Here is a 27,482-nt window from a genome sequence, read left to right on the forward strand (position 1 = left end):
GCTTGGTTAGAAAAATAAAATATCCCATAACCCTGGATAGATGGATAATATAATATAATATAATATAATATAATATAATATAATATAATATAATATAATATAATATAATATAATATAATATAATATAATATAATATAATATAATATATAATATAAACACAAATATTTGGTAGTTTCTAGTTTTATTACTTGTATTCAGTGCAAAAACATATTATCTGAGAAATTACATTACATGATAGTCATATATATTGGGATATAAATATCTCACACTGTAACAAAAAAAAAAAAAATCGGTAAAAAAAGTGGATAATGACCTGGTGGAAAATTACCAGTACCTTTTCCGTTACTTTTACAATGTAGTGCGTAATTCAAAATACGGGTAAAACACCTACAGAAATTCAGAACAAACAGAAAATTCCTTCATATTAAAGGTGCTACAGAGGATCTTTTCGTTGACTGAGAAACCAAAGACTGTTAGTGAGTTTTTGAAATGAGCGCATGCGTAAGAACAACCCCCCTCCTTCACAGCTCATTTCGAGGGAACGCCTCCCAAAACTCGTGCACGAGTATTGGAACACGAGTGTTTGTTTACCACCGGCATTCGCTGTGTCGTGTTAGTGGATTCATTATGTCAGACTCACCGCAGGTAACTCATAATCTGCAGTTGTTACTCCTGTCTCCTGACAAAAACATTGCATGTGGCGCCTGTGGAGTGTGGAAAGTTACTGGAGCGCGCAGCCGCGCTCGTCTCTCACAAGGAACGTCATGGCAGTTATCAGTTAGTAAAGACAGTTTCAAGTAATATTGCAAACATGTATAAAACAAAACATCCTCTGTAGCACCTTTAAGTGGTACATGGGCCATAGCTTTTTTTTTTTAGTGCAGAAATTGAACCGCAAAGTGTAGATGTCGGCAAATGCCATTTTTGTATGAACTTTTCGCTGGATGTTTTTTCCCTTGCAAAGATGGTCCCGTCTGCTGACCTTCTGTTCTGCTTGATGCTCATCAAGCTCATACCGAGAGCACAATAAGAGCTTCTGTGGCCTGATTCAGGCTGATATCATGCTGGAAACTATTTAGATGGGGATCACATGTTTTTGGGCACGCTGTGACTGAGAATCCGCTCTTAGCTCACTTAACAGGAAAACGTCTGACCTCCAGCAGACAATCAGTCACTTGTTTAGCAGGTTGGAGATGCGGCTTGGAGCCTCTCTGTCAGGGAGCTGCCTGAAACATGGGTTGTTTCGCTGTTTGTAAAGCTGGTCTCCTGAGAGGAAACCCAGCACAGCCAAAGAGTCAGATGAAATGAAAAGAGGTCAAATGTCTTGTCAAAATCCTGCCACAAGCTGAAAAGTTGACACTATTGATCCTTTTGACATCTGTAGTGGGAGTTGTCTTCATGTACATAGGGTTGCAGAGACATTCTGCCTTGATTCACTGACTTTTTTAGTCTGTTTGTGTGCATTTAAAGGTGAAGTGTGTAATTTTTATTAAACATACCTGTTTTTCTCAGCTTGATGAAAATTCTGTCATTAATTACTCACCCTCATGTCGTTCCACACCCATAAGACCTTCGTTCATCTTCAGAACACAAATTAAGATATTTTTGATAAAATTAGTGAGGGCTCCACTGACAGCGAGATAATTAACACTTTCAGATGTCCAGAAAGTTACTAAAGACATATTTAAAACAGTTCATGTGACTACAGTGGTTCAACCTTAATGTTATGAAGTGACGAGAATAATTTTTGTGTGCCAAAAAAACTAAATAACGACTTTATTCATCAATATCTAGTGATGGGCGATTTCGAAACACTGCTTCATGAAGCTTCAAAGCTTTATGAATCTTTTGTTTCAAATCAGTGGTTCGGAGCATGTATCAAACTGCCAAAGTCACATGATTTCGGTAAACGAGGCTTCGTTACATCACAAGTGTTTCGAAATTTCAATGGTTCACATGACTTTGGCAGTTTGATACGCAATCCGAATTTCGGATTTCATCTAAAATATCTTAATTTGTGTTCTGAAGATGGATGAAGGTCTTACGGGTGTGGAACAGCATGAGGGTGAGTAATTAATGACATAATTTTCATTTTTGGGTGAACTAACCCTTTAATATGCAGAGACAGCTATAAACCATTCATTAGTTGATTGCCCTTTGAATATATCATTATGAAAATAATCATTATTTATGATATAAATTGTGGCATGAATAGGTTTCTGATCACCTGGTAGGCATCAATGATGTGTAAATATAGACGGTTAATGATGTTGATGCTTTCATCAGTGTGACGTCTCAGGTTACAGTTCATAATGAGTCATTTTTGCAGCTTAGGTGCCATTAACTAAAAATAAAAAACTTTTTATTATGCGTTTTGGCTGATCATTTACCAGACAGCAGCGTTTTGGTGGCCAGAAAATGTAAACTTTTGAAAACAGGTTTCAAAGTGCAAGTTTTTGAAAACTATACCATTACCATCGCTGTGTAATCTACAATGCGAATTTGTGAAAACGGTGACATCATGCACGTGCGTATAAGCGCATCTTTACAAAGTGACATCGCCAACTACTGGCCTGGAATAATACAGTGTTTTTAGTTGTTTTCGCGGATCTGTGTGAACGGAGATAGTTTTGACAATGTTGTCATCTGTATGCAAAAAAAACGCGAAGGAAAAACTTTTCAGTCTTTTGTACATTGTTGTCATGTAACCATACCTTTAGATTCAATAAATGCTCTTTTTGCAATGTGTTTTGAGTACTGACAGTTATAGCATGTTTGCATAGCACATCAAGCTCTTTTATCATAACAGATCAAGGAAATTTGATTCCTCAGTCAGGATATGACCCTTTATGAAAGTAAAAGTGCACTGCTGTGTTTGCCATCACCAGCTTGTGAATGCAAATCACATGTTCTTCAGTTATGGTTATTTAAATAAGACCTTTTTTCATTGTTTTCCTCCTCTGCATGTCCACTCTAGTTAGTATTGGCTCTATGGAAATTATAAAGAGCAACACATATATTGAATGCCCTGTATGACATACAAACACTGTAGTGATCCCTGAAATTAGAGTTGTCTAAAGTACCGACTTCAGTACCAATCGGTTCTGAAATTTTAAAAATGTGAGCTTTGAGCGCTGTTGAGGGGATTCGTAAACACCTCTGATTGGCCATTGTGTTCACGTGCTCATCAGATATGTCTGTGATTGGCTACAATAGGTGCGTCCCAATTCGCGTACTTATGCACTATTCTATGACGTTTTTAAGTATAAATAGTGCGAGTAGTGCGCTCACACTGAAAATTCCAAAAAGAAAAAGTGCACTTTAAATACCCGGATGATGCACTAAATTAACAGAAAAAACGAACTGTGGAATGTTGGACACTTCATGCACTCAACTTTCGCAGCTTTAATTACGTAGTGGAGGGGAAGAGAGGATCGGACTCCGTTGTTAAATGACAAAATAACCTTATACAATTCACGCACTACATGGATGAGTGCATAGTGCACAAGTACATAGTGTATAGTGCGTCATTTGGGACGCAACTAATGATCAATGCATGGGAGCGTTTGAAAGCACACGGAAAGCAACGGCCAATCAGAGGTGTTTACGAATCCACTCAACAGTGCTCAAAGCATCACATTTTTTAAATTTCAGTACCGACGTGGAAACAAAGTCGGTAATTTTGACAACTCTACCTGCAGTATGTGCTTGTTGAAAATAATAAACATTTTGTTTATAGAGGTAGAAACTCTAAACTCAAAGAACGTCCCATATAATGCATTTGTAATCAGTCAGTAATCAATCAGTAAATTGATAGTTCACACAAAATGTCATCATTGACACCATTGTTCCAAGTTTTGAGAGTGATGTCAATGCTAAAAAGTGTCCCAACTGACCTGAATGCTCCCTAAATTATGACTTTAGCCACTATGTCCACCACAAATGTGTAAATACTATGGTGTATGTGACTGTGTGCTGTAACTGGGTGTCATGTGATTTTGGTCTCACTACACTGAGGCCTCCTACTCTATTTTATTCCCTTCTGACACATTGAGCAGACAGCTGTAGGCAGCACACAAACTCAGGGTGTGGAGCTCATATTCATACAAACTTCAGACCCTCTGTAGCCAAATACACCCACTCTATAGTGAAAGAACAGTAGAAATAGAAACTGACACTTTCAAAATATTCACCCTGAATTCCTTCTCTGACATTTTCAGTGGATTTTACAAAATGCTGTGATGGCTTAAGTTTGTACTGAATGTTTGGGCATCATGGAGATATTGCTTATGTCAGTAAAATATATATTTATACAGAGTTTGTCGTTTGGCAAGAAAGGAATTTTAGTTTTAATAGGCATTGGGCTCAATATTAAAAAATCATGTACAAAATACAACCTGGAAATAAACAAAGATTCTGCACTATTTCTAGGTCAAATTGTGACATTGATCATTGATCTTTTCACTCAAATTGTGATACTGACAACATAATTTGTAATGCAATGTAATGCAAAACACAAACAATTTCACTTGTGGTTTTCAGGCATATTATCTGCTCTGACTCAGAAACTTTCAAGAAACAGCTGAAGACACACCTCTTCCGATAACACTTAACTAATCCACAACCATAAACAACGGCACTTCCTATAATAAATAAATGTTCTCTCTTTCTTTTTATTTCTTCGTTTTATGTCGGCTTTTGCCTGTGTACGTAAATACATAAATTGTTTGTAATGTTCCTCAGTTCCCGCTAGATGAATGAATCACTTTTCTTTGGTTGATAGTTCTTGCACTTGCAGTGATCCAGAAAAGTGCTTGTTTCTCCAGTGGAGGAAAAAGTTGTCCTGCAGGTTTCAAGAGGAAACAGATTCTCAGACCACTCTCTGCTCATGCTTAGTCACCAGAGAGATTTGTTTATAGATGCTCCAAAAATAAAAAATAAAAGGTGGTGAATTATTCAAAGGATGTTGCATTGCTAAATAATTGATCGATATGACGCACTTTCAGATATAAAGGGATAGATCCAGAAAAAAATGACGTTGGGAACCAGAAACATTGGAGGTCTTTGACTTCAATTATATGGACTTTTTTAGGTTCCATACAGGACATGAGTGTCGTTCTCTCCTAAACATGTTTAAATCAGACAATTACTTTGTAAATTAATGCAAATTGCTATTGTTCTCTGGAGTCTAATGTGATATACTGAAGTGTTGTGACATTTATATGTGGTTTTGAGGTGAAGCTGAACAGTATGAAGTGTTGAGTGGCATGTATGTAGGGAGTCATGCCTGTTACCGCAGTTTAAGGCCCCCGAGTGATTGTTAAATATATATGAGGCTATTTCTGGATGGGAGTGTTGAGAACTGTAAGTCTGCACAATAATGTGCGCAGCTAAAGGTCACTGAACAATACGGTGCGTGAGGCCTCACGTCTTACAAAACCAGGGGAGGTTGTTTCAGCAGTGACTCAGAGGTGGATTCCTCGGCCTCTGGATCATGGTGAGAAACAGCTGATGATACTTAGTATCTGAGTAATTTGCTCGTGATAATTAAATCAGTCCTCCACCCGGCTTAATGCAGTGTTAGAGGCAACGCTGCAGTGGACCGTGAGATATAGAGGGAGAATGTGGGAGTTTGAATGCAGAAGATTATGCTTTGAATTGACCGTTTAGTATTCAGTGTTTTCTTTGGTTTGAATTTGTATTATGCTTCCTTTTCATGCTTTAATTCTTGGTATGCACTCTACTGTCACTTTGAAGGAGGTTAAAGGGATAGTTCACCCAAAAATAAAGAGATTCTGTCATAATTTACTCACCATCAAGTTGCTTCAAACCTGTATGGCTTTCTTTTTCCATGGAAAACATCTTTTTCCCCAAATAATTGCAATGAAGCTTTCAAGCTATGGAATTTTGTGTAATTTAAATCATTATTAACTAAAAAAAAATAAACTTCTGACCTTGCTTTTCATGACACTTTCATGAGAGTTCATGAGTAGCAATATAGCAAAACTAGCAATATCCAATTCTTAAAGGGGTCATGAACTGCATTATTTCATTATTTTATTATAATGATTCCTGGGGTGCACTTATACCCCTTAAGGCTTAAGCTAGTCCCAGACTAAAATGCATGTTTGAGCTGTTTTAACTGAAAGCAACTTACTCTGACATATCTTAAAAATTGTCACTGCCATTGTTTTATCTCAAGATGCACACCAGTTTTTTTTTCTAGTGAAAGTTTATAAAAGATACTTAAATGCCCTAATTGAACTAAGGCCTAATCCTGGTTTAGGCTAAGCCCTGTTTGTGAAACCGGGCCTATATGTTAGTATGATTTTTACATCAAAATTGTCATAATTTAGAAATAAAAGGCATTTTTCTACTCTGATTTTAGCCCTCTGATTTGAACGCTCTGTTTTAAGGGGCGTGTCTGCTGTGAGACTTAAGTGTAAACACCCACTGCTGTGATTGGCTGACATCTTTGCATATGGAAATAGCTAAGTATTACATGTGGAATTCTCTCAAACTTTTTCGAAAAGTTTTTACTATTACAGTTCTCAAGGTTTACTAATCATGGCATGAAAGGTTGCAGTGATGAGCATGTAGTCGATCACAGACATGTTGAGTTCATGAATGCAGTGATCTCGTCATTGTAACTCGATTTCTGCACACTAACGAATGCTTTCATCATAACTAACAGTGCAAACACAATGTAAATAAGAGATTTGATTCTAACGGGAGTTTTGGCGAGAGTCTAGAACACTCGCACTGTTTGATTGACAGCTCTAGCGATTGTAAAGGGAGCGTTCTTTGATATATATTATTTAATCACAGTTTAAATAACACATTATTTTCATTCTACTAAGAGAAACAATATGAAGTTGACCGTTTAGTCAATGGTTTGATTTACTGACAATAAACAATTTTGAGACAAAAACATCATTACATAGGTCACTGGTGATTTTGGTTATGTTCACATAATCCGCACATATCAAATGATCTGTAATAAAGCAATAGTGACACAGTAAAAACTTTTTACTCACATAAGTGTGTTTCACCGTTCCTGTCGGATCCAATATAGAATTGTTTTTTTAATTTCAGGCTTAAATCCAATGCAGCTACTTTGTTTTTCCACAACCTGGCACTGCAAAACATTTTGCACTCTTCAAAGGCATGTTTATCGCTTAGTTGCTCAATCCAGTGTTTGCGTCACATCTACTTGTCAAACTCGAAAGAGTGGGCGGGGCTACTGAACTTTATGGTTTGTGATGTCACCAACCCTGGAAGAAGCTCATTAGTCCCTACCAGCCATTTGTTGATGCTCAGACAGCAACATTACACTAACTGAAGTTTAAATGATTCGTTCTTTCGATCATGTCACAGCAGTTAACAGCCACTGCAGGGGAGGATTCTAAGTGAATAACCCCTAACTATTGCAAAGCTGTGCGTGACTACATACAACAATGCATTCATATGGACTACTTTTAAGATATTTTTATGGTACTTTTGCGTCCTTTATTTGAAGCTCGAAAGCCTCATCTCCATGGGGACTAATTGCATGGAAAAGAGCAACTTTTGGGAAAAGAGCGGCTAAAATATCTTCTTTCTGTCACTTTAAGCATGGCAGACATATTGTTTGCTCACTTCATAGATTGCAGTTGGTCACTTTGAAGTGTTTAGTTTCCCCTGGAAAGACCCTGATGTGCTGCTGAGGCATGCTGAGCAAACATGGGCAATGGCAGAAGCTCCGCCCACTACTGAGACACAGTCGGTCCTGACCACCACTGCCCTGATACATGATCAGAGAGTCAGCTGCAAAGGGTATTCCTGTGTGTGTGTTTGTTTTTTAATGTCAGATGAAATGTTTCAGGGTGACAGACTGTCACGTCACAGTGTCAGTCTGCGCTCAGAAATGTAATGGGCTCGAGCAGTTCGGGGGTGTGCAGCGTGATGGGCGACTATGCTGAGTATTTCCATCTGATGAGAAGGAATGCTGTATGTATGGCCTGCTGTGCAGACCATCGGCCCTCCCCCATCTCCTCTAAAGACAACATGACACAGAATGTAATGTGAGTGAGGCACACTGTACAGCTGGAAATAATGTATGGTGGGACTTTGTTATTCAGTGGATTATTGTTGGATTGCTATTGGATGGTCATGATATTATTAGTGCGTGCATTACTATTATTATTACTTGTATTTGTGGTTATGGTTTTGAACAACATCCTAACTCTAAGTATTATCAGCTTGGAACTTGTTTCACGTGTGCAGCTTTACTTAATGTACAGCAACCCAGCAGCTGCATCCTTCAAAGGCCGCATTCAAAGGGTGAATGCGTCACCACAATGAAGGCTCTCCAAGTTTGAAGCCTCATTCAAATGTGGCCTACAAATTAAGCTTGCTGCGGTAGTCTGTGTTACCGGTGTTACCCAGTGTTCAGCCGTACACAGATTACATTACTTGGCCACCGCGGCACTGTTGTTTGGCATTTCCGGTGAACTGTTAGCTGTCATTCTGTACTCGCTGTTCATCGACACTAAACCATCAATGGTTGAATTTTTAATGTTGTATGTATATTTTAATGCAGATATCACACTTGCCTAATTTGCCAATAAACTAGCTTTATTGATTGCAATAAAGACGAAGCTGGGAACATTTGAATAAGGAATACAGTGTCTGTAATTAGACATGCACATGCAACATTTTTCCAGCTCTTAAATGTTATTTTTAATATGATAACCAAAAACATTATTTGTCCATCCTTTTGAGATTGCCCCCATTTGTGAAACCAAACATTTCAAGATGTAGGAAATCCAACATTTGATAGAAAACACTTTTATTTAAAAAATAAAACAGACATTAATACCACTATAACCAGCAGATGCCGGCACAGGAGCATATTAGCCATTTCCTTTAATAGTTTTTCACTCAGTTTTGCTTTTGAATAAATATTAAACATTATAAAATCACTAGGTTTAAAAATACATTTGGTCAAGGTGAAGTATGAAATACTCAAAATCTCATGAAAAACAATAACTTTTCTTGTGAATGAATTACACAGAAAGCAAGCACCGCGCTTCTCCCTTTGTAATCACAGAAGCTGTGCAGTGCAAGCTCAATGATTTTGGCAAACTTGTGAAAACTCATATTTTATTCAATGAATCTAACTAAAATGTCTTTTTTGTGTCGTCTTACTTTTGAATAACTAAATGAATGCTAGGCCTGACTATTTAAGTGACTATATTCTGATTATAAATTACACTATTGATGCTGTTAAAGCTACCTCAGGACATTGAAGATAACGACACACCAACAAGTGACATTTCACCGGAAGATTTCCAGCTGGTTTATATTAGTGCGGAAGTTCTAAAGAGCGTTCCATGCATATAGTCCATTGTGCGTAAAGGAAAAGAATTGAATTCTGGTTTCATATTGAAGCCGTTCAGAATTCTTTTTGCTTTCTGATGAAGTATGGTTAATTATCGTGCTCATTTGTCCTTCATGAGAAGATGGAGCATGAGCTGAAGCAACCGTGAGCTCAGCATGGCACTGTACCCTTGGTTATGTCATTCTGGCAGCAGTCTGCTGTAGCAGCACAGTCACCTGGCTTCTCTCTGCTTTCTCTCCTCCTAGATGATGGGCTTTATTTTTAGACTCCTAATCTCTGTCAAAAGTTGTCCAGAATCCTCCACCAAGCTTGAGCAGCTCCCCTGCTGTTGTCGGCTTCAAAATTGGTGAGCTATAAAAAGATTAAAAAAAAACAAAAAAACTGAATCTGCACTTTATGCACAAAATAGACAGACTGAAGATGAGCTGCAGTTACACAACAGAACACACACCCAAAGGAATATCATGTTACTCAGAGGTTGCTCTTCCATACCGCTGGAGATATAATCGAGATTTCAGCTGATGAATTGCTAAAAATGTTTGCAGATTTTTTTTAAACACACGTTCTCATATTCCATCCTTAATACACAGCGACCTCATCCCAACTACCCTGACATAGCATCGGCTCAACATGTATCAACTAGGGCTGGTTAAAAAAAAATTTTGATTTCTCAATTTTAATCAATTCTCATTTTAATGAACCACTATTGATTCTTTAGATCCAAAGAATCAATCTTTTAGTCTATGCTGTTTTCAGTTGATGAATGAACGTAACATTGTAGAACGCCTCCCTAATAAATCATGATAAGCTTTGTGCTTTGTTACTTTTGATATGAAACAAAGTCTCAGAATTCAAATCCTGTCCATTTTATTACGAATTTAAACGATAAATACTGTTTTAGCTCTCTTTAATGGCCTGACAGATCTCGGTTGCTGCAAAGTGCACGTGAACGGATCATCTCTTACGCTTTAACACCAGCATGAAATAAACATGAATGAACATCAGAATGTATGCTAAAAGATACGGTACAACTTACAGAAATCTGTATCGTGTCTCATGGAATCGCTCAATCAGTGTTTATACAAGTCATTTAATATTAACCTTCACTCATGAAACTTTGCACACGTGTCAGAAGTGGTGAAAATTTACATCTGATATGGGTTTCAGAATTAGGTGTGGCAAAATGGCTCGATAGCGCCACCTACAAAATTTCAATTAAGCGCCCTTCGTGCTACGTTTCACGTACAGGTATGAAATTCGGTAGACAGATGTAACAGCCCAATACCTACAAAAAAGCCCCTTGGTGCAAAATCTGAAAACCCAACAAGAATTGAGATATTTTGAATTTTCTCTGCAAAATTTTGGCAGTTTTTGCCATTTCCAGGCATTGTACTTTAACGAACTCCTCTTAGATCTTTAATCAGATCAACATCATATTTGGTTAGTCTAATCTAAAGGCCTTTTGAGACATTAAATTGCGAAGATCTAGAGTTTTCGCTGAAGAGCGTGTCCGTGGCGGCCTGATAAAGTTTGATGTTTCGCCAAGAAACAGGAAGTTGTTGTAACTCAGACAAACAATGTCCGATCTGCCCCAAACTTCACATGTTTGATAATAGTCCTGGCCTGAAGACATCTACATGGCAATATTCAGTTACAGTCATAGCGGCATCTGTGGGTAACAGGAAATGGTATGCTTTACGCTTTAATTCACTCCCAGAAACACATTTCAATATGCCACGAAGTACCTAAACATACTAGAAACACGTTAAATCATGCAACACTTGGCTAAGCGCTAATGTATGCGTATAACGCCACGAAAGAAACAGGAAGTTGTAGTAACTCAGGCATACAATGTCCGATCTGCTCCAAACTTTACATGTTTGATAACAGTCCTGGCCTGAAGACATCTACATTGCAATATTCAGTTATGGTCAAAGCGCCACCTGTTGGCAGCAGGAAGTGTGGCATTTTGAATTGACTTGGCCATAATTGTCCTGTATTTTCTCGCTTACATGCATGTCGCCCACTGTTCAGTTTTCCTGATGCCAACGGGTGGCGGTGAGCCTGGGTGCGAGGGCCCTTTCATCACTGCTTGCAGCTTTAATTGAGATTTTTTTTCCTTGAGAAAATTTGACATGTACTGTATCTGATATATATATTCAAATAAATAAACATCGAATCTAATTGAATTGGTATCGAATTGTAAAATTTGTGTCAGTACCCAGCCCTAATCATGACCATGGACTTCCACAGTGTCTGGGTAGAATAGTTACACAAGGCTACAGTTTAAAGTCCAACTGTCAGTCTTTCCATGTTTGGGAGTAAAAGGGGAATTCCTTTCAGGCTTGATTTGTTGAGACTGGGCAGATCCTCTCGGCACACTGCTGGTAGTGTATGAGAGGAAAGGAGGAGTCAGCTTGGCATGGGCGGAAATAACAATGTTGGCTGCTTTGTGGTATGTGTGCAACCGGGGGAGTTTAAACTCCCTGTGACTGGGAAATAAAGACATCACATTATAAATGCTGCGAGCAGAGCAGCCACTTGTGTGTGCAAGAACTATGGGTCCAAGAAATTGAGGGGAGCGAGACAGAAAGAGAAAGAGAGAGAAGCCTTCCTCAAGGCCAGGATGTTCAGCCTTTAGGGAGGAAGTGTCCAGTGTTTCAAACAAACAAATAAATGAGATCATCCATCGCTATGTTCTTTTGCCCCACTCATTAAACCTCTTCCTTCTGCCCTGGGGCTCTTTCATCAAACACTGTTACCCCAAATAAACACAAACACATGCAAGGCCTGAGTATCTGCTCAGAACATGCTGCTTGAACCAATACACTCTAATGGTGATTTGTAACTATTTTTTGTTTATATTGGTGGATAATTCATATGAATTTGTGTGATCTCATTCGACTTGCTGATGGTTAGATTTAGAGGTGGACCTTTATGCTTAGTTTTTTCTAACAATCGTAAGTTTCTGTACAAATCGCATCATACAAATTAATACAAAATCGCCACCTAATAAAATATAAATGTGGTTGGGTTGGCTTGAACTCAGTGCTTTTCTCTTCTCACAAAATGCTAGATTGCTTTGTAGAGGGAATGTTCTCATGGAAAATTCATATGACTCGCCCTCATGATGTTCCAAACCTCTGTGCAACACAAAATAAGACATTTTGCTGGATGTCTAAGCTGCTCTTCTCTATACAGTGAATAGAGACTGAGACTGTTGATCTAAAAAAATAAAAAAACACACACACACAAAAAGCACCATAAAAGTGGTCTTTATATTTCACAATAACATGTCTTGGTAAAATGATCTAATCAAAGCTCTGTTGTTTATATTTTTAGGGGCGAAACATGTAATGCAATGCAGTACAATGATGATTGAGAGATGTACAAATAAACATTCCCCAGAAGCCTCATAGATCATATTTGACACATAATTTGTCTATGGAAGCTCGTTTCCGCCACGGAATAAAATATGTAAAAAGATTTTAAAAAATACTTTTTTTTTTCTCACAATTACTAGCTTACATCTTGCAATTCTGACTTTTTTTCTTAGAATTGAGTGATATAAACTCACAATTGTGAGTTATAAAGTCCAATTCTGACTTTTTTTCTGACAATTATCAATTCTGACTTTATAACTCACAATTGGATGTTTATATCACTCAATTCCGAGAAAAAAAAAGTCAAAATTGGTAAATGTAAACTCGCAATTGCAAGAAAAAATAGTTGGAATTTTGAGATTAAAAAAAAAAAAAAAAATATATATATATATATATATATATATATATATATATATATATATATATATATATATATATATATATATATATATATATATATATATATTTTTTTTTTTTTTTATTCAGTGACAGAAACAATCAAGTTTCTTCAGCCAAGTAATATATCAAGTTATGCTTACGTTTACTTTATAAAAATCAGTAAAAAATTTACAGCAAAAAAAGACGTGTACCAAAACCTGAACGTGGACATTTTAGAATTATGCTAAAATCCCTTTTACTTACTGAAAAGATAGCCCCGCCCCCAAATGACGCCATTGGTTGAGCTCATATGTTAATCTGAACAGAGCAAGGTTTTGAAAAAAAGCATTATACATCTCATAGACTTGTGTGCATATTAACCTGGAATATGGGAAATATTTTAATAACTAAATTATAGACCTTTAACTTTTCTGACAAACAGATGGCAGTGGCAGGTCATCCAATCAGATAGATTTCTCCAAAAACAATCGTATCTGGCTCGCCCGTGTGTTCTATATTAGGCTCAAATGGTGGAAAATCTCAGACAGGAAGTTTCCATTTGGTCTGCTGGTGGCGAGGGTCTGTCTTGAGTGGCTGATGTGGAAACAGAAGGCCTGCTGAAAAATGCACAATGTGCAGTTCTACAGCTCAACACCCCAATACACACACACACACGCACAAACGCACACACACACGCTACTGTTAGCATCTAAAGTCTCACCCGCTCTAACAGTGGCCCTGTCCATTACTACACAACCTGTCACGCATGACTAGCAATCATTCAGCCAGTTACTGTATACAATTGTGGTGTGAACAGATCATTCAAATCATAAAAGCACAATAAAGCCTGTATAATAAAAGACTGTTGTGTCTTAACGAGAGAAAACTCAACAGCCAGTTTGTGTTTACATGTTAACCTCCTATATCTTGAATTCCCAGCACTATAGCAACACTTTAGTTTTCTGTAAATACCAGTTATAGTTTAAAATGTATCTGATGTCTCGAGACAGGAAGTTTTAGCTCGTGGCAGGCTTTTGCCTGGAGTAACACAAGGGCAGGAAGCTAATCGCAAACAATGTAATGTCAAGATAAAAGCCGAGATTTTCTTACTCTTGATCTAATCGGACAGTCAAAACAAATCACTACTTGGCTACATAAAAAGAAAAACATTTAGTGACGCCACATGTGGTGCGGTCAGGAAGAGAGAATGCTAAAACCCTGACCATTGACACAAGAGAGATTCAGACAAGCGCTCCTTAAAAGTGGGCAAGGTAACTTTGATACAAGTGATCTTTTTGAAGCTCTTGAGTGGATCAATTTCCTTTTTCTGTGTGGAAGCATAAATCTGAATGAAACCCTTTAAAGAAGACTCATATCCTTTGGATGACAGCCATGTGTAGAATTCAATCCATGGTCTCCCTCCTCAAGGATATCGCTCTCATTCAAGGATATCCTTCCCATGACCTGCTAAACTGTCTTCTCTGACTGTAGAGGATATTAAAAAATCCTTCATAAAATGTCCTAATTAATAACTTTGAGTGATGTGGATGGGTCAAGGTCTGGGCTACTGACTGAAAGGTTGTATTTTCAAACCTTATATAAACTGTCTATCAGCATTGTGATGTTGAACGGGGCACTTAAAAGGATAGTTCACCCAAAAATAAAAGATTACATTTTGATCTGCTCTTCACACAAGGCTATTGCATGAAAAGATTTGGAATTTAGAGCATGATTTGCATGACAGTCATCGATTAAGTCGCAAGTTCCATGGAATTGTGTTGGTAACGACGGAACTTGCGACCAAAGTTGGCTTTGGGAAACACACCCCAGCTCACTTCAGTTCTCATCCGATAGTGTTAGTCCAGTCAAATCAATTACATTAAGTCCTTGTAAAAAGTCTACAAGCCTCAGTAGAATTCATAACTGTATACATCTCATCACATCTACATAATGCATTGGGCTACAGCTGCCCAGCATCTCACACACATTCTGATGGAGTGTTACAAAACACACAGCTGGCATTGTGCGGTTCTTCCCATGGTTCTCCTGGGGATATCCGACATGTGCAGCCTTGTGATGGATGCCACAATGTCCATGCATGCACAGGCTCGAGAAACCAGCATGAAGTCTAGCCCAAAAACATGCTTCTGTAATTGACAGGTGCTATAACTTTTAAGATGTGACAGTAAAGCTGAAGGGAATTAATTGCTGGCGATGTAACATCAGCTCTTTTTCAAACTAACCTTAGGCATCTGTAACATAAACCCAGGCACATGCTACATATTAGCTTCTCAGGAAGGGAAGCTGTAGGGTTTGGAGTCAAATGACAAGGGTGTAGAAGATAATTACCGCAATCCCACAATGCAATGTGCAGACCCGCGGCTGATGGCTCTCATGCAGTCGGTAATCAGCCTGTCGTGTGATTTAGTGGCCAGATTAATGAGATGATGGTGGATACTGATACAGACATTAAACAGTCATGGTGGTCTGTTCCGGATCAAAGACTGACAGGAAGCTTTCATGTGTCTCCCTCAGGCCTCTCCAGCGGTCTATCACACAGCACAACTGCGTCTTCTCATTTCTGACTGCTGCGTCAAACGTAATCGTTGCCTTTCAGAATTAGCCAATTTAAGTTCTGACATGCTTAAAAGATAGGATTAGATTTCTGTAATGGGTCTGGTAGGATATTGAACCTGGCAGGTGGTTCTTTTCTGTGGTGGGGCTGGACAATTTTGAGAAATATTTGAGATGCATCTGTTGACCACTGCTCTAGTGACATTACTGTTAATCAATTTTGGAACAAATGCATAAGTATCCATTGAATATCGGCACTAAAAATTGATTATATTATATTTTGACCTGCATTGCCCAGCCTTTATCTGTGGTGGAAAACCATTGGCATGGCCTGACAGGGGTGTCCTCAAAGCTGGGGCTTTGCTCCTGTCTGCTCTGTAATCTCACAGTCATCACACCGCACACATACTGAATGGTCAGTGATGATATCAGTCCACATTCCTCTTCAGCGGGCAGGAACTTTCTCATGGGCAACAAGAGTGTTTCACTTTCCACCATGAGCTGCAGACTCGGGGCTTCTTTCCTGCCAGGTGCCTGCTGATAAGTTACTATTTTGATGAGTTTAAAGTTGAAACATTCACTCAGGATTTATGAACTTCTTTGTGACTGTGTATTTCTGTGATTTATATTTTTCAAAGTAGCTTCCACCATCACTCCATCATGGGGTCTTAAAAGAGTGGTGTGCTGTGTTAAATCTGTTTTGTTAAGAGTAACCGAAAGCAGATTTGGAGGCCTTCCCGAGGGTTGAATATATATGTCCCAGAACGACTGCCTTTTGCCTCCACATCACTCCCTTGTCAAAGCAAAGGGCCTTTAGAATAAAAAATGGGTTGTAGAAAGGTTTTTGAACATTCGTACCGTAACTGTGCCTCTGCTGAATCGACTGCACCAAAGCAGAAATGTATGAGTTTGCACTGTGAATTGTCTGTGATGTGATAAAAAGACAAATAACACAAAGACAATAAACTTGCCTTTCTATTGTGTTGTCTTCACTGGCTACATGGAAAAAGCAAAACACTGCTGGACCATTGTAGTCATGTACAATTGATTCTTGTAAATTACTCAGTCAAAAAAGACCCACAAACTGACAAGTTATTGTGTGATTCAGTCTTACTCATTAATTACTTGTTAAGTCCATCAAAGTGGTTATTGAATTAACTTCTGGCTCATTTCTGGCTGGATTTTTACTATAAAAGGCAATGTGTAGTGGGAGATGAATGTCCAAAAAAAAAAAAAATTCTCACTTTTAACTAGTTATTATAGCTTGTCAAATTTGGGTCAGAGCAAAAACAAACAATTTTTGTGTGTGTTCCTTTAAATGCAAATGAGCTGCTGCTCCCGGCCCCCTTTCCAGAAGAGGGCGGAGCTTTAACAGCTCACGCTTCAGTTGGAGCGTGAGCTGGAGAATCTCACGCAGCCAAAATGAGGATTGTCAGTAACAGTGTTCAGCCTTACATTGTTCAAACCGGAGTCAGACACTGATGGAGAGACTCAGGAAGAAGTTACAACTTATAGAATGAAACTGGACGTTTCTGAATGGTTAGTGGATAAATTTATGTAGTTTTGTGGAGTTGATTCAACTCATCGACTAGCATGTGCCGTCATGTTAATCTTTTGTGCAAATCCAGCATTGAATTGACCCTCATTTGTGAAGCAGTTCGGCGTAAAATGACTGCAACACTCTACTACAACAACTTTTCCTCTTCTCTAAAGCAGCCCAACATGGCCTCACCCCCTTTGTTACATGTTCTCAGGGGCAAGGTTTATGTAAATTTTAGGGTTATTGATGTCACTAAACCCAGGAAGAAGCTCGTTGTAGTCCCTACCAGCCATTTGTTGTAGTCCTTAAAGAGCGAATTCTTTAAAAGAAAATATCTCCCTTTGTATTGAAATTTGAGCGTTGTAACTTTGCAGATGTTGTTTAGGCTCAAACAGCAACATTACACACTAACTAAAGTTAAAAAAGTGAAATCATAATTAAACACCTCTTTAAGCGTACAGTAGGTTTGCTTAATTGTAATTTTATAACAATCAGGGGTCATAAGGAGTTATTCTCTACATCTTTTAAATAATTGTAATTTTGTCACGGTGCACTGCATATGATTCCGTTTAAACAAAAAAGTCACTGTAAAGATCTTTAACTCTGTGCACATCTAGGATGGCATGAGGGTGAGTAAAAGATGAGTTGTGCAGTATGCGAACGGCCGTCTGGCATTTAAAGTTTGATATTTTTTCTTACAAAAACCCATTGCTTCGCTTCAGAAGGCCTTTGGAGACTCTGGAGCCGTTTGGATTATATGTACGATGGATGGATGAATTTTTGGGGGGGCTTCAAAATAGGCCCCCCAGTCACTACCATTATAAAGCTTGGAAGAGCCAGGATATTTTTAAATATATCTCTGATTGTGTTCGTCTGAAAAAAGATAGTCATATACACCTAGAATGGCTTGAGGGTAAGTAAATCATGGGATAATTTTCATTTTTGGATGAACTATATACTAGATAACTGGTATCATGAAGACCTGACTTGAATTCGGTCCAAACTCCCACAAACATCAGTCTCAGGTTGGGTAGCAGACTTCTATTCTTTGGACACACAGGCTGCACTGAACTGACAGCTTGACAAGCAGTATCAGTGAATGGAGAAAAGCAGAAACAGTGTTGGTTTAGTGCTTTTCGTCTGCTGACTGCACGCTGCAGTGATCCGGTAAACACTCTGCTCAAGCTGTGTGGGAATATGCAGCGGGAAGACACGCTAATGGCCTCACAAAATTCCTGCTCCGCCACAAGTAGCACTTTAAATGAGAGGGTAGTAGAAAATCAGTGGCTTAGGCTTAATCTACTGACAATAAACTTTTCCACCCCCACAGTAGAAATGTTTATTAGTCAGTTAAGTGGATATGAGTGTGATGAGTGAATGTAGACATATGAGCAAACTGCTCTTTATTTACATTTTATGGTTTCCTCCTCAGCAGCAGGAAGGTTTACATGATATTTGGGCTCTCGAATATCTTGAGGTGATTTTAGACTGCCATCTTGTGGCACAAAAAGTACATTTAATTAGACACTGGGTATGTTCAGAACGGCTTACTACTAATATGTGTACTATGCTGCTGCTGTATGTGTACTGTACAGAAAATGCAAAATTACTATCCAGAAAAGGTGTTTTTTTAGGCAAAAGTGGGTTTATAAATTTATAGCTGTCATTGGAGTTACTCAGTGTAAAATGTTGGCAAGGCAATAAAAATCCATAAGGAAAAAAATCCTTATTGATGAGCCCTGAGGCTGTATACAGTATACACTGTGTGCATTATGCAGTGAGCAATGTGTTAGTGACATTAGCCATAGTCATGAACCTTATCAGTACAACAGAGCCTCAACTTTGAGGATTAGCTGCTTCAATTTAGGATTTATTTCAACACTGTGCCATTCTTTTGAGAATTCACCTCTCTCTTTATCTCTTTTTCTCTCTCTCTCTCTCTGTAGCTGGCAGGTCTAAGGAGAGGCAGGCAGCATGGCTGAACCCAGACGCGACAGCACCAGCAGTCTGCAGCGCAAGAAGCCTCCATGGCTAAAACTGGACATTCCCACCGCTCAGGTGTCCATGGACGAAGTTCCCACTTTTGTACAGGTACAGCGGTGTTGTCTCTAACCGTCCTTCTAAGTGAGTTTAGCCCTGGTTTCCAATCCTGTCCATGTCTCTCTTTTTGCAGCCAGTGAAGAGGCATGGTTTCCATCGCAGCGTCAGTATGCCAGTGGAAACGTCTCATCTCCCCTCCCCTCCACGGGACCTCTTTGACCCCCGTCGAGCTGCTTTCCAGCGTCAGTCTTCAATCACCCAAACCATCAAGAGGTAGGGGAGGCATTACATGTGGCTGTTACTCACATCTACTCTTCCAGACGCATTAGGTCTGAGGTTCATGTTTTAACCAAAGATCAAACTCTGTTCCAAAACCTAGTAAGCTGTCTACATAGACATTTTAAGACATAGTCTAAATCAGCAGTGCCCTATCCTTTTCCAGGAGATCTACCTACCTCAAAGTTCAGCTTCAAACCTGATTAAACACATCTGTCTGTAATTATCAGGAGCTCCTGAAAAAAAAGCTACTTGAAGGCAAGCCTGTAACCTTATGTGAAAAATGTTAGCTAAAGCTATGGACAAGAAGCTGTTTTATTTTCTTTTATGTATGTCACTGAATAAACCGCTTTTGTGAGGAAATAGCTTGTCATTTAATCAACAGCCCATTGGCTAATCTTCAACATGTCTACTCTTAAACATTCGTTTTGGATGAACATCTATTTTTAGAGTTTACACCAAAAAAATGCTGTTTTATTAGAGATGTCATGGACAATTGCACGACAGATATGATGATTCAGTTTATGGCACTTATTCATTTCTATGGTATCTGCAAGCAGTGATTGACTGTCGCACAACTTTCACAAAATTAAATGATGTCAAGGCTGTGATGTGATTGGTTATTAAGGCACATGTGATTCAAGTTAGCCACTATGCTTTCTCAAATGGTAGAGCCACGGACCCTCGTATCTCCCAATAAGACCATCTCTGACCTGAAGAGCTTAATTAGCTGCTTCAGGCGTGTTTGGAGCTGAACTTTGCAGGGTAGTAGACCTCTAGGAGCAGGATTTGGCACCGCCGGTCTAAACGAAGACTGTTCCAAACAAGCTTGTTTTGGCTTTTGCATGTGACCTATGAGAAGTCAATCACATAATGCAATGAGACAACTTCAATAAAAACATTAATCCAAAATGGCGGATGAAGTGAGACAAATACCTATGATTATTTGAATTCGTTTATTTCCACAAAATGTCTGTAAAAAGTTTACTTTTTACCTAATATTTGTTTGTTACGTATGTTCCCAGTTAACAAAAATATGTTCTAATTTAGAGAGAACCTTCCCAGAACGTTAGCCTGACATTAGTTCTGAGAACATTCCCTGTTAGCTGGGTTTATACTTTAAGCCTTCTTTCCACAGAAATCACCCAGAACAATTCGTCCCAGGAACTTTTTCACCAGGAACTTTTCCCCCCCAGACCTGTTGCTGTCTGCGTTTTCATAGTGGTCTAAAGTACCGTGAAGATTAGTCTGGTGACATATTACTTTCTAGTTCCCACTGGATTTCGTCCTCCGCATATAAGCTTAATAAAGCCTTAACCTCATCGTCGGTCCATTGATCTTATTTTTAAACTCTATTGTTGATTTGAATAGCAAACAACTCTTACTGCATGCATCACAACAGACTTTTAAAGGGTTAGTTCACCAAAAATGAAAATAATGTCATTTATTATTCACCCTCATGTTGTTCCACACCCGTAAGACCTTCGTTAATCTTCAGAACACAAATTAAGATATTTTAGTTGAAATCCGATGGCTTAGTGAGGCCTGCATTGCCAGCAATGGCATTTCCTCTCTCAAGATCCATTAATGTACTAAAAACATATTTAAATCAGTTCATGTGAGTACAGTGGTTCAATATTAATATTATAAAGCAACGAGAATATTTTTGGTGCACCAAAAAAAACAAAATAACGACTTATTTAGTGATGGCCGATTTCAAAACACTGCTTCAGGAAGCATCAGAGCACAGATGAATCAGTGTATCGAATCATGAATCGGATCGCGTGTTAAACCGCCAAACTGCTGAAATCATGTGCCTTTGGCGCTCCGAACCACTGATTCGATACGCTGATTCATTATGCTGCATGAACTCAACCAATCACATGTTCAGCACCCAGGTCCCACCCCCGAAAGTTCCTGTACTTTGAAAAAGTACTTCCTCGTGAGCAGGGACTTTCTGAGGGGGACATTTTCAGCCAGAACTTAATTTAGACCCTGATTCCTGCGGTCGAACACACGGAGTACCACCCCAACGTCTCTAGTTCCTGGGGAAAGTTCCTGCAGTAGAAACGCAGCTTTAGAGTATTTCTTTCTAGCTTAGCAACATGCTAACTTTGAACTCTAATAAAAACATTTGTAAGTAGGACACTCACCAGTGAGGTTCAATACGAATTAGGATGCTGCCTCAAGTTGTGGTGACATTAGCTAAATTTTGACAACAAAAAACATCCATTGTCTATTATCAATAGTGTAGTAATGTATGAAGCACAGCTCACACAGAAGTCACATTCAAACCAAGCAGCTTTCTGTTGGTCAATGTGGTGATTTGTGTGATTAACTTGAACCTTTTGCTAAACCTGTGTGTGGAAATCTTTCGCCATCACACAAAATTCCTCTTAGCATGTATTCCTATTGGAATGACTGTATTTTGCCGGTAAATGTGGACATACCTTTAGAAGAGAGCTCACTATGTTTTGGAACAAAGCTAATATGACTACACCAGTGTTAATAGTTTTTATCTAGTTGTAGTAGTTTTAATTGGTTGTGCATCAGTGTAGCCCATGATCTTGCATACTTTGTTTCTATGTGTGATAGTGAACAATGTAGCACCTTTTTGGTTGCAAGCCAGTGTTGCCAGGCTGTCTTATGATTTGTTTGCTGCGGTTGTTTTGCGCTGAGATGTAATAGGAATGTGCATGTGATTGCCTCTGCCGGAGGGTTCGAAATTCCTCATTTCATGACTCCATTTCATGGCTGATAAACCAAACCTGAAAAGAACCAGTGTCTGTGCGCCTGTTTACATGGTTTCTGTGTGGACGACGCCACTTTTCAGCCTTGTTTTGTGTATTTCTGTGTGTATGTATGACTAGCACATGTCTTTCCACTCATATGCTACTCATTAAATCTTCACACTAGTGCACTGATAATAACCCACCCTCCTGCTTTTGCTAATCTTGCTCTCTGGCTCTTGTTGATCTGTTTTCCAGTTCTTCTCACACTCCTTCCCTCTTTTCTTTTTATCTTTTTCTCTTCTGCGTCCTTTCTTCGTCCTGCTCTTCCTGTCCTCCCGCTCTCGGGACGTCCACAGCAGCAGGAGAGTGCACTTTGAGAGGATTAACACTGTGCCCATTAAGGGTCACCGTGCAGGGCGGCGTGGGTTCAGAAGGCATCAGTCCCTTTCCAGAACCCTGCTCAGGTACAGCGGGCCACAGGAGGCCTGGCGAGGGAGCTCTCGCACACAACACACAAAATACAAAGGAAACATGTTCACGTGGAACAGTCTCTGGCTCAGTCAACTTTGGTGTAATAAAAGTAGTCATTCGTTGTCATGAAAAAAAAAATGTTTTGATCCATTGCCACGCTCACTTACTAATATGTACCATTAAGGTGCTAATACTGTATGTACACTTTAGGGAATTAATGTGTACTTTTGAGGTACTAATATGCACCCTTTAGGGGTAAATAAAGTACAAAAGTGTACCTTTCAAGGTCAAAAGCGTTTGTACGGTTTCTTTTTTGGGGGGAGTACATGTACAGCAGAGTAATATAATAATATAATATTGATAGTTACAATTTTAAATAGGTATTATCAGGCCTGAAAAAGTCAGAAATTAATAAAATTTTTGTTGAAGTTGTGGATGTAACAAGTAGTAATAATTGGCAACTAAATGAGACCACAGGTGGATATTAATTAGTAACTATGGAAGTAATCTAGTGACTGGAACAAAGGAAAACAGGAACACACCAACTAAGGGTACGTTTACATAACAACAGTGTACTAAAACAGAAAAGTTATTCCTTCGCATTTTTCGTGAAAGACGCTGTATTTTTCATGCCAGGCCAGTAGTTGGCGATGTATTTTTGTAAAGAAACACAACGCACCTACAGACTGAACACTTAAATTTGCGCAGTTTTGTAGTTTACACTGATAATTGTATCATTTTCAAAAACTTCGAAACCCTTTTTTTTTTAAAATGTTGTTGTCATGTAAATAAATGGCAAAAACGATTAGAATTTTTCTGTTTTTAGTTGAAAATGGTGTCGTGTAAACCCCATAAAAGTCCATGAACACAAAACTGAAATTCAGGCTGAATGTTACAGTGGAAAAATACTTTAAAAATAGTGGAACTTTCTATTGTGAATATACATTTTTCAAAAATTTCTGTTTGTCTCTTGAATTAAAAATAATAATAATAATTATTATTTATTCAGTAATCACAAAAGTCATGGAAAAGTGATGGAAATTCATTTGATTCCAGAATGTACCATTTAAGCAGATACGTATATTTATACTAAAATGTTAAAATGTTTATATTAAAATGTTGTGATCAGTTATTTATTTATTTTAAAGAAATTAATCATTGTATTTAGCAAGGATGCATTAAATTGATCAAAAGTTACACTAAAGAAATTTATAATGTTTATAATTTTAAATAAAAGTTGTTACAGCTGTTGAACTTTCTATTCATCAAAGAATCCTGAAAAAAAAAAAATATTAAGCAGCATGACTGTTTTCAACATTGATAATAATAAAAAATGCTTCTTGGTCATCCATTGTGGGGTTTGAGCCTAGAGTCTTTCTGTCAAAAATGTTCAAAAATTGCGTTCTCCCTCAGTGGAGGTTAAGTAGTGATGCTTTTGTGTCGGTTTTCTGTTCACATGGTTTAGATTCTCAGCACATCATGCCTTGCATATCTTCAGTCTTTTGTTAGAAACAAATAAGGATTCTTATTCTCATGACATGCTTTCACTGTCTCTGACCGTTAGATTTTAACACAGCTCATTGTTGCCATTCTTCTGAACCGAACTGAAAACATTCCAATACTTCATACTGCTGTATGAGCTCATGGCACATTCATCTTTAGTTGTTTTGCGCAGTTTGATACTCTGCCCAGACTGGCAGGCTTTATTTGTTTTCTTTCAGATGAAACAGAATAAGCCACAGTTTGAGTCATGTTTGTTGCCATCCTCAGCGAGTCAGAAAGATGAGATTAGATATCTTTCTGTCCTGATCCAGGTATTCCAGAGACATCCTGCATGCATGAACTGTTTTAAATATGTCTTTCGTAGCTTTCTGGGCATTTGAAAGTGTTAATGATCTTGCTGGCAATGGAGGCCTCACTGAGCCATCGGATTTTATCAAAAATATCGTAATTTGTGTTCTGAAGATGAACGAAGGTGTAACTTACTGTATCCTGCATTTGTGCTACTTTCAATCATGCAGATTGCTGAGAGAAAGAAAAGTAATTGGATGACCGGTAACTAAATCCCTTAGACTTAAGATGTGGGCACATTAGCGAAATTTTCTACAAAATTGCACCAGCAAAAAGGTCCATTTGTCTATTATCATTAGTATAGAAATGTATGAAGCGCAACTCACACACACACTCACTTTCAAACCAAGCAGTTTTCTGTTAGTCTATGATATTTTGGCAGAAACAATATGGTTAAGGAGCAATTTCGTAATGGACCACCAAAGAGTTTAGTGTTTTGTTTTGGTATGGTGTTATTTCATAAAATGTGATTATTTTTGTGGGTGAGGCTGGACGGCTGAACTTTTTGTGTATTTATTTTAGACTGGTTTATATCAGTTTATCTTTTTGACTGAAACATAATATATCTGAACATATCATATCTGAACTTGAAAAACATGTCAGCCACTTGACAATATGAGGCAGATGTTTCTCTAGTTTATTTAATGACACAGCCAAGCAGCTGTGCAGAGGGACGGACATCGGCCTAATGATTCTCTGTGTGTGTGTGTGTGCATTTGGTTTCATTTTTGTGACAGGATTTTAGCCACTGCCAGTAGCTTTACTGTAAAGCATGCCTGGGCATGTCCCATCGCTATTTCCTTAGAAGTTTGTCACAGTTACCTCAGCGAACTTTCCTTGATCTCATTTGTACACAACCGGGAGGAGACAGTGTGACACACATTTGTGGAAACTACCATTAACAGTATCCAGTTATTGTGCAAGAACATGTTGGCGCTCAGCTGCAGGGAAATACAAGAGAGTCAGGGATCACATGTGTTCTCTGAATGAGTGAACTCAAGCTGAACGGGTTGTGTCGATCGCTCTCAGGGGCACGGCGGACTGGTTCGGGGTCAGTAAGGACGGCGACGCCACGCAGAAATGGCAGAGGAAGAGCCTGCGACACTGCAGCCTGCGCTACGGCAAGCTGAAACCTCAGGTGATCCGTGAGATGGAGCTTCCCAGCCAGGACAACATCTCCCTGACCAGCACGGAAACCCCTCCACCTCTATACGTACCCTCATCTCAGCATGGCATGCAGAAGGTACAGTACCAGAAGCCATCACTGGAATAGTTTACGTGCACCTGCTCTACTTTTATTAATCATGCACTCTTTGTTCAGATTGTGGACCCACTGGCACGAGGACGTGCGTTTCGCATGGTCGAGGAAGTAGATGGCTACAGTGTGCCTCAAACTCCCATCACCCCCGGCGCTGCATCCCTGTGCTCCTTCAACAGCTCTCGTTCAGGCCTGAACCGCATCCCACGCAGGCGCAAGCGCGAGTCCGTGGCCAAGATGAGCTTCAGGGCGGCGGCAGCTCTGGTCAAGGTGAGAACATGAGCCACGGCAGCTGATCTCATACATTACCATTATACCCTTTATTTCAGTTTACTTTGTACATTTGGAGTGATTTTAGAACTTTTCTGGTAATAACAGACCAGTTTTTGGTCTCATAATGTCTTACGTGGCCAGATGTCAAGTCAAGTCATCTATTTATATAGCGTAATACATGTTGTTTTAAAGCAACTTCACAGAAAATCATGATGTTAATGGTTAAAATATCTTCATGCCTTAAAGTCACTAGCTGCGTTTCCATTACACTTCAAATTGCGCAAACTGAAATCTGTCTTTTATATATATATATATATATATATATATATATATATATATATATATATATATATATATATATATATATATACAAGACAGAGACAGAGTTGTTTATTAAACTCATAAAAGACAAAAGGAATGGAAAACTGGATTCTTAACAAACGAATAAATGCCACAATTTATCAAGACTTCGAAGCAGATAGGAGGGAGAAACACCCCGAAACACCTTAAACATGGCTGTTCCCAAGTATAAGGGGCTTTCCCTGCCATTAATGCTTGAATAACACGCCTTTGTCTCTTTCGATTAAAAATAATGGGTAGTGCAGTGGCTGCGATATACTTAAACCTACTAACATCCGTTGCCATGATTGCTGGAATGACTTATCGCAAAAGGGAAAAAAAACATTTTAGTCGCATAACATCTATACAAAATGAGTGGCACAGGTAAGTAATCTGCATAAAACATGGCCAAAACATCTCCATAAAAGGGTTTTTCATGACTTTCATCAAACATTTGAGAGCATGTACAGCAAGATCCTTGAGCAATGGCAAATGTGCCATCCTCAAAACCAGTTCAAACACACTAAAGCTTCTGTTGTACAGACCTCTGATTAGCCAGCTGTAAATCTGTGTTGTTATACAGAGAAACCTCATAACTGGAGCTGTAACACAGTTGTTCTTATTCTTTCACTTTATGTGATGACATGTCTATGTATAAAATTTAATCTTAACACAGTTATTAGGCCATCTAGAGTATGTGAATTTTGCGAATGTGTGGTTTGTTGTTCCTACATTACTATAATAGTATTTAAGCTATTGATTTCACAAATTCGTGCATACACGGATATAGTGAATGAGATCCATTATTTTAATCAGATATATCTGATGTTAGTGAACAGAAATGGTACTGTCTCAACACTACGATGACCTGAATCAATGTTCAAATTAGGTGTTCACACATAGTCAACAAGCATGAACATCTCAAGATTTATAGAAAGATTTAGGGAAAAATGCTTGTGTCCTGTCTGAGCTTCTTGGTTCACTA

At 38.6% G+C, this 27,482-nt stretch overlaps 1 protein-coding gene across 4 annotated transcripts in view; it reads left to right on the forward strand.

The window, feature by feature from the left end:
- Window positions 1-27,482, forward strand: part of rhbdf1a (rhomboid 5 homolog 1a (Drosophila)) — a 54,871-nt gene that overhangs the window by 16,111 nt on the left and 11,278 nt on the right. For 2 of the 4 annotated variants that reach the window (XM_048191243.1, XM_048191251.1), the window contains exons 2-6: window positions 19,204-19,348; window positions 19,431-19,570; window positions 22,662-22,769; window positions 25,657-25,870; window positions 25,949-26,155. In XM_048191243.1, the coding sequence (XP_048047200.1) occupies window positions 19,232-19,348; window positions 19,431-19,570; window positions 22,662-22,769; window positions 25,657-25,870; window positions 25,949-26,155 (786 nt within the window). In that variant the 5' untranslated portion in view covers window positions 19,204-19,231. The remainder of the gene's footprint in view (window positions 1-19,203; window positions 19,349-19,430; window positions 19,571-22,661; window positions 22,770-25,656; window positions 25,871-25,948; window positions 26,156-27,482) is intronic. The other 2 variants (XM_048191260.1, XM_048191267.1) reach the window with 2 other exon arrangements.

The sequence above is a fragment of the Megalobrama amblycephala genome, linkage group LG1 (assembly GCF_018812025.1).
Source record: "Megalobrama amblycephala isolate DHTTF-2021 linkage group LG1, ASM1881202v1, whole genome shotgun sequence".
Lineage (NCBI taxonomy): Eukaryota > Metazoa > Chordata > Actinopteri > Cypriniformes > Xenocyprididae > Megalobrama > Megalobrama amblycephala.